We start from the raw sequence: 17,423 nt of genomic DNA, 5'->3' as shown, positions 1-17,423 counted from the left end.
GAGCTCAGTGCAGAGTCTGCTTGTCTGTCTCCCTGTGCCCCCCACCCCATAAATAAATAAAATCTTAAAAAAAAAATAAAAATGGGCAAAGGAATTCAATAGCCAATTCTCAAAAAAAGATACACAAATGGTCAACAAACATCTAGAAAAGATGCTCAAATCATTAGTCATTATGGAAATTCAAATCAAACCCACAATGAGATACCACTTCACATTCACTAGCATAACTGTAATCCAAAAAAATGTAAAACAAAATATTGACAAGGATATGTAGAAATTAGAATCATTGTACATTCATTGTGGGAATGTGAAATGGTTCTACCTCTGTGGAAAACAATTTGACAGTTCCTCGAAAAATTAAACATAAAATTACCATATAACACAGGAATTCTATCTCTAGGATATACCCCAAAGAATTGAAAATGTACTGAAATAAACACATGTCTGCACATGTTCATAGCAGCACTATTCACAATAGCCAAAAGGTGAAAGTAGCCCAAATGTCCATGAGAGGATGAATGGATCATCAAAGTGTAGAAGATTCATACAGTGTAATATTATTTAGCCATAAAAGGAATGAACTCCTGATACAAGGTACAACATGGATGAAGCTTGAAAACATTACACTAAGTGAAAAAAGCCAGTCCAAAAAAGTCATATATTGTACAATTCCATTTGTATGACCTATCCATGGTATTAGGTATGTCCATAGAGATGCAATGCACATTGCTGGTTACCAGAGGGAAAGGGGAAGGGGAGAAGAGAGAGCAACTGCTTAATGAGTAAGGGTTTCCTTTGGAGTTGATGAATGTTTGGAACTAGATAGAGTTAGTATTACATTGTGCTACCTTGTTAATGTGCTTTAAAACTGTTAATTTTAGATTGTGTGCATTTAACTTTAATTATAACCAAAATAAACCATACTTAGGCATGGCATAGTCAAACTGCTGAAAACCAAAGATGAGAAAATCTGGAAAGCAACAAAAATTTCCTTCTTTTTTATGGCTGAATAATACTCCATCGTGTGTGTGTATGTGTGTATATATACACCATATTTTTTTCATCCATCAATCCATTGATGGACACTTAGGTAAATAATGCTGCAATGAACATTGGGGTGCATACGTCTTTTTGAGTTACTGTTTTCTTTTCCTTTGGATAAATACCCAGAAATAGAATTGCTGGATTATATGGTAATTCTACTTTTAATTTTAATTTTTTGAGACAATGTGTACTTTTTTCAGTATGTATTTATACTTTAAAAAGTGTTTTAAAAAACTGGCAACAACAAAGGGCAGAGAGAGAGAGAGAAAGAGAGAGAGACTATAGGTAGGAGTCCTTTCAGCGGCTGTTAACGTTAGTACATGTGAGCAGTGGTGCTATTCAAAATATTTGACAACTTGTTTGGCACAAGCACTGACTCATCGGAATAGATGCCATCTGTAAACAAAGGATACAACAATGATACTGTAACTAGCTGTTACAGGTAGAAGATGAAAGCCTGCCTGATAGCATTATCAGTGCCTGTAGAGATAACTATGAGGCAAGAGAACTGTCTGTCCTTTTTCCAGCGACAACCACAAGCAGTCTGCATGTCAATCTACATTCCTTTCTTTTTCTTTTTTTTTGGCTCCTTGGAGAGAGGCTCTCACATCTATTTAAAACCTACATCGCTTTCTGTGCTTAGTGATTAACTGTTTAATCCTCACAGTTCAAAGAATATAAATTATTATTTTCATTTACAGATTAGGAAAGAGAAGATTAACATTAAAAAAAAACCAAACTTCCCATTGAATGATGGAGCTAGAATTCTAAGATCTGTCCTACTCCAAAGCCCATGCTATGAGGAAAGAAAGGAATCAATCTCTAAATCCCTTTCATTGGTATATTCCCTCACATTTGTGAAAATATTTCCATAAATTTTATTTAATTATATTCCCACAAGTCTGTGAACAAGCAGAAGTTATAGCTTTCCTATCTTGCTGATGAAAACACGGAGGTTCAGTGTTTTCAGTCTTCCTAAATTCACTAGTAACAGAGAGAATTAATTCACAAGAGTATATGAACATTTTTTTGCTTGAATGATGTTTTCACATATGCTACCTGCTTTCAAAGTCTCATTCAGTTCGCACACCAAATCTACAGCATGGGTATTCTGGTTAGCTTCACTTTATAAATGGAGGAAGCAGACTAAATGAGAAGATTGAACTCAGCCCTTCTAACTTCAAGTCTGGCAGTAAAAGCTGGTGACTTGTAGCATACTAATTGTTTAGTGATTGTCTCTTAGCTCCAAACCTACTTCTGTGGGTTTCTTGACTGTTTTTCCTTTTAGTGTCATCCCAGCAACACTCTTACCCCACCAGCAGCATGAACCGCAGCCTATAGTTTTCCCAACCCTCCCAGAACTATGGCCAGCCCTCTCTCGTGCTCTCACCCCTCCATACTGCCTCTGTCTGTCTGTCTGTCTGTCACTCTCTCTCTCTCTGTCTCCTCTCACTCACATGTTCAGGTTCCCCACGTGGGTTATAACCTCTTTCAGGAAAGCAACTGGACCTTATGCTTTGCTCTCATTTTCTGTACCTAGGAAAGTCATTTCCTTCCACTGCGCACTTAATACATTATGTTGGCTGCTGTTCTGTCTTGTCAGCAAAATTTGCAACCTAGACCATGAATACTCTAGTTGTTGATTATGCTTATTGATTATGCTTGACACTTACCACTCAAGTTTAGTTGCTGGAGATCATTTAAACATAGAAAAGATGGTGGCAGGTAACTTATTTGATTGTTGCATGCATTTAAACTAGCCAAGCTTCTCAATTCCCCTATATTTCTTGGAATCTCTCTGATTGCATTATTTGAGATATCAAGTCTTTTAAGTTGAGTCATGTTAGACAGCTCTTCTGGAAGTCTTGTTAACTGTAACAAAGATTAAACAATTACATTTTTAATAAATGTTTCTATGACTAAAACTTTGTCTAAAATTAAATGGAGGGATGGTTTTTTGGTCTTAAAAAGGGATATTTTCACTATGTCACAAATTCTTTGTGACTTCCTTCTTTGCTAAAATCCATAACATATTGTGTGGCATCCAAGTACCTCCCCAGTCTAACCAATGCTACCAATTTAACCATATGGCTTATTAACCCACTTTCCTTACTCTCCCAGCACTTAGTGTTCCTTACCACCTATCCCTTTCTTCCCTCCCTGAATCTGACCTGCTCTGGTTTCTTCTCCTCCCTGAAGTCTTTCCCAACTATTCTGTCCCATATTTGATAGTTTTATTCTCATCAACAGTGCTTTTTATTACTCCCTTGTGTGTATTTTCCTTGGATTTTTAAATGATGTGATATATGTTTTATACTTTTTTGTGTACATGTTCCCAGTCAAGATGCATTTTGAGTAAGTGCTCAGTAAACCCCTTTAGAATGGACTCACACAGCTTGGCATTGTAGCCTCAAAAAAAACTCCTAGTACAAAAAGTGTTGCAAAATAACAGGAATTAAGATACCCTGCTATGGTGAAGAACAAATGCACATATTCAGAGAAAATATGGCCATCACAAATGGCTTTTGAAATAAAGGAAGCTCTATGAGTGAACCAAAGAATTTTGAATAAATGGGCCCCTCTGAAATAACCAAACAACAATGTAAATACTGAATATTGTGCTCAGTGTTCTTCCATATATAAAAGAAGCATAAGAAACAGTCCCTATGGGGCGCCTGGGTGGCTCAGTCGGTTAAACATCCAGCTCTTGGGGCGCCTGGGTGGCTCAGTTGGTTAAGCGACTGCCTTCGGCTCAGGTCATGATCCTGGAGTCCCGGGATCGAGTCCCGCATCGGGCTCCCTGCTCGTCAGGGAGTCTGCTTCTCCCTCTGACCCTCCCCCGTCTCATGCTCTCTCTCTCTCTCTATCTCATTCTCTCTCTCAAATAAATAAATAAAATCTTTAAAAAAAAAAAAAATCCAGCTCTTGATTTCAGCTCAGGTCATGAATTCAGGGTGAGTTCGAGTCCCTCATCAGGCTGCACGCAGTGTGGAGTCCACTTAAGGATTCTCTCTCTCCCTGTCCCTCTGCCCTTCCCTCCTCTCATGTTCTCTCTCTCTCTCATTCTCTAAAATAAATAAATAAATCTTAAAAGGAAAGGAAAAGAAAAGGAAAGGAAATAAAACAACCCCTAACTTCAAGGAGATTAAAATTTAGTTCAGGGGACAAAATACACACATAGGAAGCCATCAGGAAACAGTATTAAACAATAGGTAGTCCAGTGCCAAATAGAGAGTTAGAATGGCTATATGGAAGTTTAGAGAATGTATATCAGTACACGTCAGAGCACTAAAGGAAAGCTTCATGTAGCAGATGGGACTCGAATGGCCTCTCTTAAGAATGAATAGGATTGAATGGAAGTTACAGGACACTTAAGGCAAGACAAATATCATGCATAAAAATGGGCCAGTGAGGAGCTGAACAGTAAAAAGAGGTCCTAGGAAGCAGAGGGAGATATGTTTGGAGAAAGAATGTGGAACCGGGCCTTGGCAGCCCTTGACAGTTGGCTCTAGGACATAAGAGTCAGGTCAAGACAGGTGAGTAGGTTCATAATTTAGAACATAATAAAACAAATATTCTTTTAACTATTTGCTCAACATTTATTAGAGGATGTACCTAAGAACCATGTGATAATAGAGCTACTACAGAAGGAAAACTCATGTTGGGTACTCTTCACTTAGCAAAATAAAAACTCTGTGATTAACCTGAGCTCATTTTCTTCAAATGACTGTTTAGTGACTATCTGCTGTTATAAATTAACCCTTTGGGCATCTTATCTCTACCCCAAGTGGGTTATCAAAGTGCTTTTTCTTTTTTAAGGGTATCCAGCTTTATTTTACATGGTTGCCTACTCTTTTTCTCTTTAAAAAAATTTTTTTTCTGTTTCCTGTGATCTTTGTTTTCTTTATTATGTTCAGTTAGCCAACATACAGTACATCATTAGTTTTTGATGTTCTTTTTCTTTTTTTTTAAGTAAGCCCTATGCCCAACATGGGGCTTGAACTCAGGACCCGAGATCAGGATTCACAACATGCTCTACCACTGAGCCAGCCAGGTGCTCCCATCTGGTGACCTTTGAAGTGAGGTTGTAGTGATGTGGACTGGTGCCTTTGACAACCACTTGCCATGAGTAGGCAATAGATAAGCAATCTGGGTTCCTGAGAACAGTTCTCCATAGTAAAATCTGATAACTTTGACAAGTCCTGATGAGAGAAAGGAGACTGAATCAAAGAGAATAGTCAAGAGGCTCCTAGGCATGAGGTAAGTGATGACCATGGACCAGGTTGGAGATAGTGACACTGGAAAATGAAGGAGTTGATCCAAGAGCTTTTTCAGAGGAAAACGTTTCAGTATAACTAGTGATGGAAAGGGAAGAAAGATGATTTCGTGACTTCTAGATTTGTAGATCTGAAGAAAGTGACATCACAAACAGAAATGGAGAAGTTGTGAAGGGAGTTACGTTGGAAAAAAAGATGAGTTTGATTTTGAAATCATGTTGAGTTTGAGACAGTAGAAGAACAGAGAATTTCCAGGGAAACTGGGAACTGTGGGACTAAAACAGGGATGAGAGATCAGCTCTAGTTATACAAAGTTGAGGGTCATGTGCATGGTATAGTAAGAAGTTAATAGAAAAGAAGAATTAAGGATACAACCTTGTAGACTTGCACAGTAAGATATAGGAGGAGAAAGTGAGAGGATTATAAATCAGCCAAGAAATTAGTTGGTGATTTATAATGCAGAACCAAAAAGTATCCTTTAGTGCAATAACAACTTGAAAAACACATATATCATTTTCAATTCCAGCTACTTAAGCAGGTATTCCTTGGAGTAGCCTTTCTGGAAATGTATTATATAGCAAGTGTTGGGTTTAAAAGGGTAAGTAAGTTTGGGAAATGTTGGTTAAATAGAGACAAATCAATTTCTTTAGTGCAGAACGCTTCAGAGCTTTTAATACACTAACATTCATTGTGATTCTCTAAGAGAAGAAACCAGTGCTTCTCAAAGCTATTTGATCACAGGAACCACCCCTCCCCCCCTTTTTAAGGAGCAATTCATGGGACTAGGTGTTTTTAAGGACAGACTTTGGGAAATCTTGTTCTATATAATAGTCCAGCCTCTATCAAATGATTTTGATTTGACTATAATGACCAAATTAAACATAGCCAGATAATAGCTCTAGGGCCCTTTTCATTTAAGATCTTAATATAAATTAGCAATGTTTGATTTTTTTAAACTATTTCCATAAAATTCATTCTTACAGTTCAAGTAAAATGAAAAGCTAAACTATTAACATTCATGTTGATCTAGCAATTCTTTAGGGAAAATTCTCTAAGAAAATAGTAAAATGTGAAAAAGGCTGTATTTATGAAGAAGTTCATCACAGCATTTTATATGATGATGAAAAATTACAGCATCCCTAAATGCTTAACAACAGATGATTAGTTACATATATCATGTATTAGCTATAACAATTATTGGGAAGATTGTGTTATATTATGGGGAAATGCTTTTGTTAAGTGAAAATAGGAGAAACTAAAATTAAAATTGACTGTAGAATCTTTTTATACTTGCTTATAAAACCATATACATAAAAAGAGTAAAAGTAAGTTGTATCAACATATGACCAGTGACCAATAGTTATATTACAATGGTATGCTTCTGGAATGATTTTTTTTTTACTTCATTTCTCAATTTCTTAAATTTTCAATAATGTGTTTATATTATAATCCATAACTTTAAAACTACTTTTACAATTAAACTGAAATAAAAAGGTATCTATAAAATTGTCAACTTTAGTTACTTGGAATTTCATTTTAATGAAATATTTTCCCTTGAAGCTTTCATGTTGAGAAATATACTTTAAAGCCATGTTTGGGGTTAAAAATTTAAAAACCTATTCTTTAAAAAATAAAATATTCCAGCTAAATTTAAAACACACACATGCTACAGTTTAGATTCTAATCCCCTCCAGTGCCAACTTCCCTCCAAAGCCCAAAATATCAATCTCTTACCTTTCTTCCATTTATCTGACTTATATTCAGCTCTTCCAATGATTGAAGTTGGCACAGTTCAGTAGGAAAATATACAAATTGATTGCTTGAGATGTTTAATTTCTGGATTCTTTTTAGATTACAGATATCTGAAGGGATATTCTGTATTTGGTTTAGTGAAAGATCAAGTACTTGCAGATTTTCTAAAGTACACACTTCTATAGGGAAAGCTTCAAATTTATTACAGCATAAAATAAGAACATGGAGTGATACCATATTGGAGATAGATGGTGGAATTTTCCTTATTTGGTTTTCACTAAGATCCAGGTATTCAAGATTAATAAGAGAACATAAGTGTTCAGAAAATATGAGGAGTTTATTTTTATTTAACTCTAAATTAATTAGTTGTTTACTAAAAGATATATCCACAGGTATTTCCGAAATATAATTTCCATTAAAATTCAAATAATAAAGAGAATTTAAAGCACACAAACCTACTGGAAAAGAAATTATTTTATTATAACTCAATTCAACTTTAGTTATTTTTTTGCAATTTTTCACTTCAATGGGAACATCTGTGATTATATTTCCTGAACATTCTAGAATGAACATATTATTAAGATGGGAGATCTCATCAGGTATTCTCACTATATTATTTCTGTTTACATAGAGTTTTCTTAAATTTTTGAGCTTATAGATGTTCTTAGGAAGTCCTGTTAATTTATTATAACTAAGACTAAGACATTCCAACATTACACAATGGGAAATTTTCTCTGGAATTTCTTTCAATAGATTTTTATCAAGTATTAGAATTTTGAGTTCCTTAAAATTCTCAATTTTGTGTGAAATAACTTCCAGTTTATTGTCAGTTAGTTGGAGTTCTTTCATTTTGAATAATTGAAAAATTTCCACAGCCAAAAAGGTAAGTTTATTATGATCCAGCAGAAGTTTTTCTAAATTTTTAAGCTCCCTAATTTCTTTTGGCAAACTGCTTATCAGGTTTCCAGTAAGGATTAGTGAAATTAACTTTGGAAGGAAGCACAGAACTTTAGGAAATATTGTTAACTGATTATATTCCAGATTGAGAACCTTCAAGTTTTTAAAACTAGACAGAATATCTGGTATATGTCTTAACTTATTTTTAGCCAAACTTAAAATTTCTAAGTTTCCAAGACTTTCTAAGCCAGAAGGAAAATTCTCAATGTAATTGTTATTAAAAAAGAGTTGCCTGATATTCCCGAGCTGTGATATTTCTTTAGGTATATGTGATATTTGATTGTGACTGACATTTAATATCCTTAAATTATGAAATAACTGAATTTCAGGTGGAAGTGATGATAACCCATTTTCTTGCAAGGATAGAATTTCAAGTCCCAGCAGGTCACCTGAGTCTGCCCCTTTAAAACTTTTGATTTGGTTCTTGTCCAAATATAGATATTTTACATATTTGATTTTTAAAATGTCCTTGGGGAATTCTTGTAAACCCTTGGCCTTGAGGTTAACTGTAAAGTTATCTGATCCTAAGCCAAGTCCTTTCTGATTTTCTTCAGAGGGTTGTGGACTAGTTGTTTCTAATGTTTCATGAGATAAGAAGCCAGTGAAAGCCGGATACTCAGCAACCATCTCAGTTATTGATAATGGTGGACTTTGTGGAATATCACTTTTTAACCACAAGCTGTCATATATAGTGATTGTTTCAGAAAATTGAAGAGTTTTCCTTTGTTCTTCATCTCTCTTAGACTTATTTCCAGGGGACAGTGTTGATGTATCATCATGTATACCTAATTCATCATTTCTAGGATGTGTTTCACAAGCTTCCTCTAATGAATTTGATGTTTCTTTAATAAATTCAGGTTCCACTGACCATGATGTAGATTCTGTCCTAAATTGACTAGTGATATCTTTTAGCTCTTCTGAAGTACCATCATTTTCAGACATCTTATTTGCTCGTATGTTTTACATCAATACATGATTGTGACTCAGTTTTAATTTTCATGTTTAATTTCCTCCTTTGAACCTACAAGACAAATATTGATATTAAAAGAAGACATAAGATAAAGATGTTGAAATTACAAAAGAATTTTATAATAATTTTTATTCTGTAGTGAATAATTTAAGATATTAAAACAATATATTTATAATTTATTTTTATTTTATAAAACAATATACTTATAATTTATTATTTATTTATAATAAGCTAATTTTATATATGATTACTAGTTAAAGATAGTTTATTGATTGCATGCATTTATCACATGATACTCTTGAAATCACATTAAAATTATAGAAAATGAGAAAGGAGGCATAAAGGAATGGAAGAACTCAGCAAACTTTTGGAAAACAGAAAACCAGTGGCTCCCTGACATGCAGAGGGTGCTGTTTGCATTGTGTATATTGTAGGTTTACATATGGTACTGGAGTGTCTTGTCCCAAGACACTGATAATTTTCTAATAGGTAGAAGTAAAATATCTTATGAAAGAGATGCTTTCTGTAAGACTAACTAGAAGCGGGGCGCCTGGGTGGCTCAGTCGGTAAGTGTCTGCCTTTGGCTCAGGTCATGATCCCAGAATCCTGGGATCAAGCCCCGCATCGGGCTTCCTGCTTCTCCCTCTCCCACTCCCCCTACTTATGTTCCTGCTTTCACTATCTCTTGCTCTCTGTCAAATAAATAAATAAAATCTTTAAGAAAAAAAAGTTAAAAAAAAAAAAGACTAACTAGAAGTAAAACAACTTTTTCAAGAACTAAAGCCTGACTGTAAGTCTTTTGTGTGACTCCTGAAGTATCTGTGCAGCTGTGCAGCACCCATCCTCAAAGCTCTGGATCCCAGCTTTGTCAGTGTATCTTCCAGGTCTGTAGTTTTTAATAACCCAACCTCTTTCCTTCGTCTCTTCATCTTAGGGGTGGTATTTACTATCTCTGTGTTACTGAAGTTCCCCCTTTGCCTTTTTGGTTCTCCAATACTTGTCTACACAACTCACTATATTAAATCCTTTCTATTAAACTGGTATGGTTTCAGTATTTCACAGACTCTCAAAGAGAATAGAAAAAGAGGGAACATTTTCCAGCTTGTTTTACGACATTAGCACTAACCTTGACAACACATAATAAGGACAATATGAAAAATTACAGGCCAACTTTACTCAAGGCAAAAATTCTAAACATTACAAAACTAAATATTATAAATATTATAAAAACCAGCAATATATTAAGAGAATATTTTGTGACTAAGTTGCATTTGTCCCAGAAATTGAAGGTTGGATTTTAACATTAAAAAGTTATGTGATTTGCCACATTAAGATTAAGGAGAAAAACCATATGATCATTTCAATAGATGCAGAAGCACTTGATAAATTGCAACATTTTTCATGATTTTAGAGAGAACTTTTAGCAAACTAGGAATAGATGGGAATTTCTTTAAACTGCTAAATGGTGTCCATAAAAAAAATCCATAAATATCATACCTAGTGGTGAAACAGTGAAAGCTTCCCTTTGCTACTGGAAGCAAGGAAATGTTGCCCTGTATCATCACTTCTATTCAGTATTGTACTGGAGATCTTAGTCAGTGGCATAATGCAAGAAAAAAGGTATAAAAATTATTAAAAAATAAATAAAAATGTCATTATTCACAGATAATATAATTATGTATGTAGGAAATCCAAGATCATCTACAGATACATTATTACAATCAATAGGAACATTAAGTAATGTTGAATATAAAGTCAATATACAAAATTCAATTTCCTTCCTTATGTTAAAAAAAAAGATGTTAGAAAATGAAAGTTTAAAGAGGTATCATTTATAATCAAGAAGTGTCAAGTCCTTAGGAATCTAACAAAAAGTATATAATACATCTACAGAAAAATACTACTTCATATAAGTACAAATGTAGTGAGAGATATTAGAGAAGTCCTAAATAAATGGAGTGGTATTCTTTGCAAATTGATCTCTAAAGTCGGTCTTATTTTTTTTTTTTTTAAGATTTTATCCATTTATTCGACAGAGCTAGAGAGCACAAGCAGGGGGAGCAGCAGAGGGAGAGGGAGAAGCAGACTCCCCGCTGAGCAGGGAGCTGGACATGGGGCTCGATCCCAGGACCCTGGGATCATGACCCGAGCTGAAGACAGACACTCAACCATCTGAGCCACCCAGGTGCCCCTATAAATTCAATCTTATTATAAATTCAATTCTAACCTTATTTTTGTGGAATTTAAGAAGCTGATTCTTAAAAGTCTTTGGACAAAGGGCCAAGAAGAGTCATGATATGCTTAAAAAACGGAAAACCAGGTAGAGGGTTTGTTTGTTGAATATGAAGACTTCTTATGAGGCTATAGTAACTAAGGTGATATGGCACTGGCACAAGAATATTCAAATAGATCAATAGAATATATAGAAAGCCCAGAAACAGACATTTGATTATGACATATGGATACTTGGTTTTTGAAAAATACGAGACTTCAGAGCATTGAAAAAAAGATAGTCTTTTCAATAATGATGCTAGAACAACTGGATAGTTACTACACTGTAAAATATGTCTGAAAGATATATCCAAATCCAACCACAACAAGAAAGTTTCCTTAATCAAAACTGCCAAGAAAGGCTTAGAACTGAAACAGAACCTGATAGAAGGGCTTCAGAAATGTGTGGACATACACAAGTACCTTTTCGTCTTCTCTGTGGCCAACAGAGAGGAACAGCAAGCTGAAAGACATCACATCACAACACCTGGAAGCACAGCCAGATGTTCTTTGGCAAAAACAAGGTGATGATGGTGGCCTTGGGTTGAAGCCCATCTGACGAGTACAAAGACAACCTGCATCAGGTCAGCAAGAAGTTGAGGGGTGAGGGTCAGTCTCCTTTTCACCAACTGCACCAGGGAGGAAGTGAATGAGTGGTTTACAAAATATACGGAAATGGACTTCGCTCGAGCTGGAAACAAAGCAGCTTTCAGTGTGACCCCTGGAGCAGTTCCCCCACTCCATGGATCCTCAAGAGAGGCGTGATGACCCTGCTATCCAACAATGAGGTGTGCAGGGAGGGTGATGTGCTGACCCCAGAGCAGGCCCATGTGCTGAAGCTTTTCGGGTATGAGATGGCTAAATTCAAAGTTGCCATCAAATACATGTGGGATGTGCAGTCCAGAAGTTTCCAGCAGATGGGAGATGACCTGCCCGAAAATGCGTCCTAGTAGGCAGAAGAATTGGGCTCGGGGGGCGGGGGAGAAAAAGGCTGACGGGCACTTGGGGCCCAGATGTGTTGGACCGCCATCCTGTGGGCCAAACAGCAGCGAGGGCGAGAGGGACAGATTGCTTTTCTATAAGGAATAAAACTGTCTGCAGGGTGGCTCCCTGTGAACAGCAAAGAGGACTTTTCCTAGAAAAAAAGGCCTTGACTTCAGGCTTTTGTTTGGATTCCCAGGGTTCCTTTTGTTCACCTTGAGCCAGCTTTCAGCACTGGTTCCTGCATGATGGTTGGGGACGTGAGAGCCACCATCAGAGCTGGGGCTTCTCTCCTCTGGTCTTTGTGCCCCTACTGGAAATGGGGTTTGTCAAAGAATAGAGGAACCCTGGCCACCCTTCCTACCCTTTTCTTTCTTCCCCCCTTCCCCCTGCCCCATCCCCCACCCACACCAGGGCCAGGAGTCTTAGACGACAAGACAGGATGCTTTCACTAAGACAAGAGAAAAGCCACTTCTGAAACCCAGAGCAGATATTAAAACTGTTCCACAGGAGGGAAAAAAAGGGAGGGGAAGGAAAAATTAAAAAGTCAATAAAATAAGATATATCCAAATGTGGTAAAGATAGAGAAGGAGATGGAAAATATAAAGAGAAGGAGTAACATATATTTAATTAGAGTTCCAGAAGGAGAAAGTGAACATAATTGAGCAAAGGCAATATTTAAAGAAATACTGGCTATGGATGCTCCAGAACTAATGAAAAATATGAATCAAGAGATCCATGATATACAACATATCCAAGCAGGATTAATAAAGAGAAGTGTCATTCTCAAACTACAAAACAGTAGAAACAATGAACAAATCATGAGAGCAGTCAGAGAGAAGGGAAGGAACACCTATAGAGGAATGACAAGATGAGAACAGATGTCCTAGCAAATTAAGTGAAAGCTAGAGGACAGTGGAATAACTTATTCAAAATATTGATAGAAAGCCCCTATCAACCTTGAATTGGGATCCAGCCAAATTATCATTCAAAAATAAAAGGAACAGAAAAACATTTACACATAAACAAAACTGGGAACTTCAACCACCAAGGGACTTGCTCAAAAGGAACTTCTAAAAGATATACTTTAAGAGGAAAAAGATACCAGAGGATGGTCTGAAATTCAAGATGGAATAGTGAGCAAGTAAAATGGTAGTCACATACGTAAATTCAAAGAAATAATGGTCTATATAAAACAATAACAGTGCTTCATGTATGGCATTTAAAAAGAACTGGAATATTAGGAATAATGTATGAGTCAAGAATCTCCCTGAATATTACAGAGGATAATGATAACTGCAGTGCAGAGACCTTTGCCAAGTGATTAAAGTCAACATCATCACTACATTATGTACTTCAAGATATAGAGGACTGAGAAGGGCTAATCACTTTGTGGTTTTCTTGCCAAAAATGCATAACCTCAATCCAATTAGGAAAAGACATCAGACAAATCCAAATTGAGGGACATTCTGCAAAATAACTGATCAGTTCTCTTCAAAAATGTTGAGGACATAAAAGACAAAGAAAGACTCAGAAACTGTCACAGATTGTAGGAGACTAAGGAGACGTGACAACAATTTTATATGAGATCCTGGGTTAGACCTCTGGTACAGAAAAAAAAAATTACTGTAAAAATGTAAATTTCAAATAAAGTCCATAGTTTAGTTAGTAGTATTATACCAATGTAAATACTGCAACTTCTCTATAAATCTAAAATTATTTCAAAATAAAAACAAAACCTGAGCTAAAGTGTTCTAAAGTCTTTTTTATGTGAGGTGGATGAGAAGTTGTTCAGCTTTAAGAATGTGTTGGGCATGCTTGATAAAATTTGATAAATTTTTAAGAGTTATTAACAATAAAAATAGAGGGAATAGATACCAGACTTATAAAGAGAAAAACTTTAAGATGAAATACACAAAAGAAGAACAATAACAATATTTAGAGAGATTTTTTAAGTAAAAAAGGAGAGAAAGAAATTAGAAAAAAATTTAAAAGAAAGTATAAACAAGTCCAAATATAATCAAAATAAATGTGAATGGACTAAATAACCAATTAAAAGTCAGATAAAAAAAAAACCCAAGTGCTATTTATGAAAGATGACTCTAAAGCATAAGATCACAGAAAGGTTGAAATTAAATGGAGGAACCCATGTTATATATGGACCTTGATTTATGACAAAGGTGGCACTAAGATCACTGTGGAAAGTATGGCTTTTGATTCTGGGTCAACTAGGAATCCATATAGAAAGAAAAAGATATTTGACCCCTATCTTGCCATCCACAAAAATCAATTTTAAGTGGACTATAGATTTAAATGTAAAAAGTAAAACAATGAGAAGACATTAGGATAGAGAATGAATTAAGTGAACAGAAAAAATATTGTAATAGTAACAGATTGGAAATAACATAAATGTCCATAGTAGGAAACATATTAATAAATTATCTTCTATCCATGCATAGAACTAACTCGAACAGAACCTTAACCACACCAGGCCAGGCTGGGGTTTAATCAACATATTTTTAGCTTTTGCTTTAACTTAGTGTTAAAGATTATTAAAATTACTGTGTCCAAATCATCTCCACTCAAAGTTTCTCAAAATGTATGGCTTACGGCTTTCATTTTAACTATGGCTGAGTCAAAGCATTTGGTTGTATAATTTTCTATTTCCACAATATGTTTTCTCATATTTTAATTTTATGGTTTTTGCCATTTGTGCCTTAAGAAGTTCTTCTATATTTACTTCTCTGTTGGTCAGGATCCCACAGGAGAACATGCTTCCCTCACATTGAGTAATTTGAGGAAAGTTTACCAGAGAGTTTATTTACAAAGGTAGAATGTAGGGGAATCACAGAAGATAGTGAGCTCCACTGTTACTCCTAAGCCTGGTAGGGGACAGAGAACCCAGACAGTGCACTGTGGACAAAGGCCACCTGACTGGAGCTTGGACTTTGGATAAATAAATACAGTCAGCAGCAAGGCTGCAGCAGAGAGAGCTAGAGGAATAAATCCCCACTCTCACTCTCCTCCATTCTTATCTTATTACAAAAATGACCACAAGTTTTTCCAGTGTTTCATGTGTCTCAAGAAGTAGAGTCTATTTCCTCACCTCTTGAATCTCACTTTGGGCATGCGACTCAAACTTTGGCCAATGGGGCATTAGCAAACATACACAAGCAGAGGTTTGAAAAGCACTCGGACACCGCACAGTTTTTGAGACCCCTATCAACTATGCAGTGTGAAGTCTAGTTAGCTTACTGGATGATGAGAGACAGTTGGCTCATTATTCCAGCCTTAAGCCAGCCAACACACAGAAGCAGAGTGACCTAGCTGACTGTCAGCTGACCACAAATGCATGGGTGAACCCAGCCACCACTATCAGAAGAACTGCCTAGCTGAGCCAACCCTAAATGGCTTAGTCACAGAATTGGGAGCTTAAAAAAGTGTTTGCTGTGCAGCAAAGACTAACTGGTGTAAGTGGCAAATGGAATATATCCAGCACAAATGTTTAAAAAATTTATGCTTTGCCTTTCACAGTTAGTTCTTTAATCCATATGGTATGGATTATTTTGTTTATGGTATGAGGTAGGGATCTAATTTAATTTTTCTCATATGTCTAGTCAGTTGTCTCTGCAATATATTCAATAGTAAATTCTTTCTTCACTGATTTCTAGTGCTGCCTCATTTATATATATGTGTAGAGCTGTTTCTGGAATTTCAGTTCTATTCCTTTTACCTATTTGTCTAAGTTTGCATCAATACCACATGTTTTGATGATTATAACTTTATAATGAATCTTGGTATCTGGTAGAGAAAGTCTTCTCCCCTTATTCTTTTTCTTCAAAATTATGATGGTTATTCTCAACCCTTTACATAGCCAGATCAATTTCAAGACCTGTGCATCAAGTTCCACAAAATGTCTTGCTTGTATTTCAATAAGAATTGAATTAAACTTGTGAACTAATTTGGGAAAGAAGTGACACATTTATGATACTGATTCTTCCTATTTAATAACATGGTATATCTCTTTTGCTATTGGGAATGATATCTGATTTCTATGTCTTTTTTTAGTTTTTAAAATATTCATATATAGGAACACTATTGATTTTTTTTAAATATTTTTTTTTATTTATTCATTCAAGACACGGAGATACAGAGAGAGAGAGAGAGCATGAGCAGGGGGAGAAGCAGAGGGAGGGGGAAAAGCAGACTCCCCGCTGAGCAGGGAGCTCGATGCAGGCCTCGACCCCAGGACCCTGGGATCATGACCTGAGCCAAAGGCAGACGCTTAAGCATCTGAGCCACCCAGGCACCCCAAAACACTATTGATTTTTATATGTTGATCTTGTCTCCAGCAATATGACTGGGCTGTCATATGAGTTCTAATAACTTTATACATTCTACTAGATTTTCTATAAAGACAATATTACAAATATTGGCAGTATTTATTTCTGCTTATCCAATTCTCTGACTCATTTATTGTCTTATTGAATTTGTTAAGCCCTTCAGTAAGAACAATGTGGGATAGAAGGAATGATAGCAGCTATTTTTGTCTTATTTTTTAATCTACTAATGTGGTATATTACATTAATAGGTTTTCTTTATTGAACATCTGGCATTTTGAGGGTAAATCAAACTTGGTAACGATATATTGCCTCTTAATTCACTTTTGAATTAAATGTAACAGTTACTGAGAATTTTTATACCTGTGTTATTAGTAATTTTGTTGATAATTTCCTTTTCTGTAATGTCCTTATCCAGTTTTGTTGTCAAGGTTAACCTCATAAATTGAGCTGGGTAACTTACCCTAGTTACCTGTTTGTTGAAATATTTTATATGTTATAGGGATCATCTGTTCCCTAAAGGTTCTGTAAAATTTTCTTTTTGATCTCTTACTCATTAGATTTGATGGTTACTGGTTTGTCCAAATTTTCTTTCTCTTTTCTTTTCTTTCTTTCTTTTTTTTTTTTAAAGATTTTATTTACTTATTTGACAGAGAGAGAGAGAGAGAGTTAGCGAGAGCAGGAACACAAGCCTGGGAGTGGGAGAGGGAGAAGCAGGCCTCCCGCTGATCAGGGAGCCCGATGCGGGGCTCGATCCCAGGACCCTGGGATCATGACCTGAGCCGAAGGCAGACTTTTAACGACTGAGCCACCCAGGCGCCCCCTTTTTCT

The 17,423-nt window shown here is 35.8% G+C and overlaps 2 protein-coding genes and 1 pseudogene across 10 annotated transcripts in view; 2 read left to right on the top strand and 1 right to left on the bottom strand.

Annotated features, from left to right (window-relative positions):
• The window catches only part of LOC123835587 (CUB and sushi domain-containing protein 1-like), a 94,386-nt gene that overhangs the window by 27,513 nt on the left and 49,450 nt on the right, over window positions 1-17,423 (top strand). The gene's annotated exons all lie outside the window — the stretch shown is intronic.
• LRRD1 (leucine rich repeats and death domain containing 1) overlaps window positions 1-17,423 on the bottom strand; it is a 45,544-nt gene that overhangs the window by 11,289 nt on the left and 16,832 nt on the right. For 2 of the 4 annotated variants that reach the window (XM_064575292.1, XM_064575294.1), the window contains exons 2-3: window positions 7,056-9,051; window positions 2,718-2,916 (exon numbers count right to left, since the gene is read on the bottom strand). In XM_064575292.1, coding sequence (XP_064431362.1) covers window positions 2,718-2,916; window positions 7,056-8,972 — 2,116 coding nt within the window. In that variant the 5' untranslated portion in view covers window positions 8,973-9,051. Of the gene's footprint in view, window positions 1-2,717; window positions 2,917-7,055; window positions 9,052-10,497; window positions 10,586-11,694; window positions 11,826-17,423 lie in introns of those variants that run through there. The other 2 variants (XM_064575293.1, XM_045864731.2) reach the window with 2 other exon arrangements.
• Window positions 10,546-12,238, top strand: LOC123835806 (mRNA turnover protein 4 homolog; annotated as a pseudogene).

Source organism: Mirounga angustirostris, unplaced genomic scaffold (assembly GCF_029215605.1).
Source record: "Mirounga angustirostris isolate CCGP_5_RB_7025 unplaced genomic scaffold, mMirAng1.0.hap1 SCAF_12, whole genome shotgun sequence".
NCBI lineage: Eukaryota > Metazoa > Chordata > Mammalia > Carnivora > Phocidae > Mirounga > Mirounga angustirostris.
Note: the sequence above shows the minus strand (reverse complement) of the source record. Positions and strands in the feature narration are given on the sequence as shown.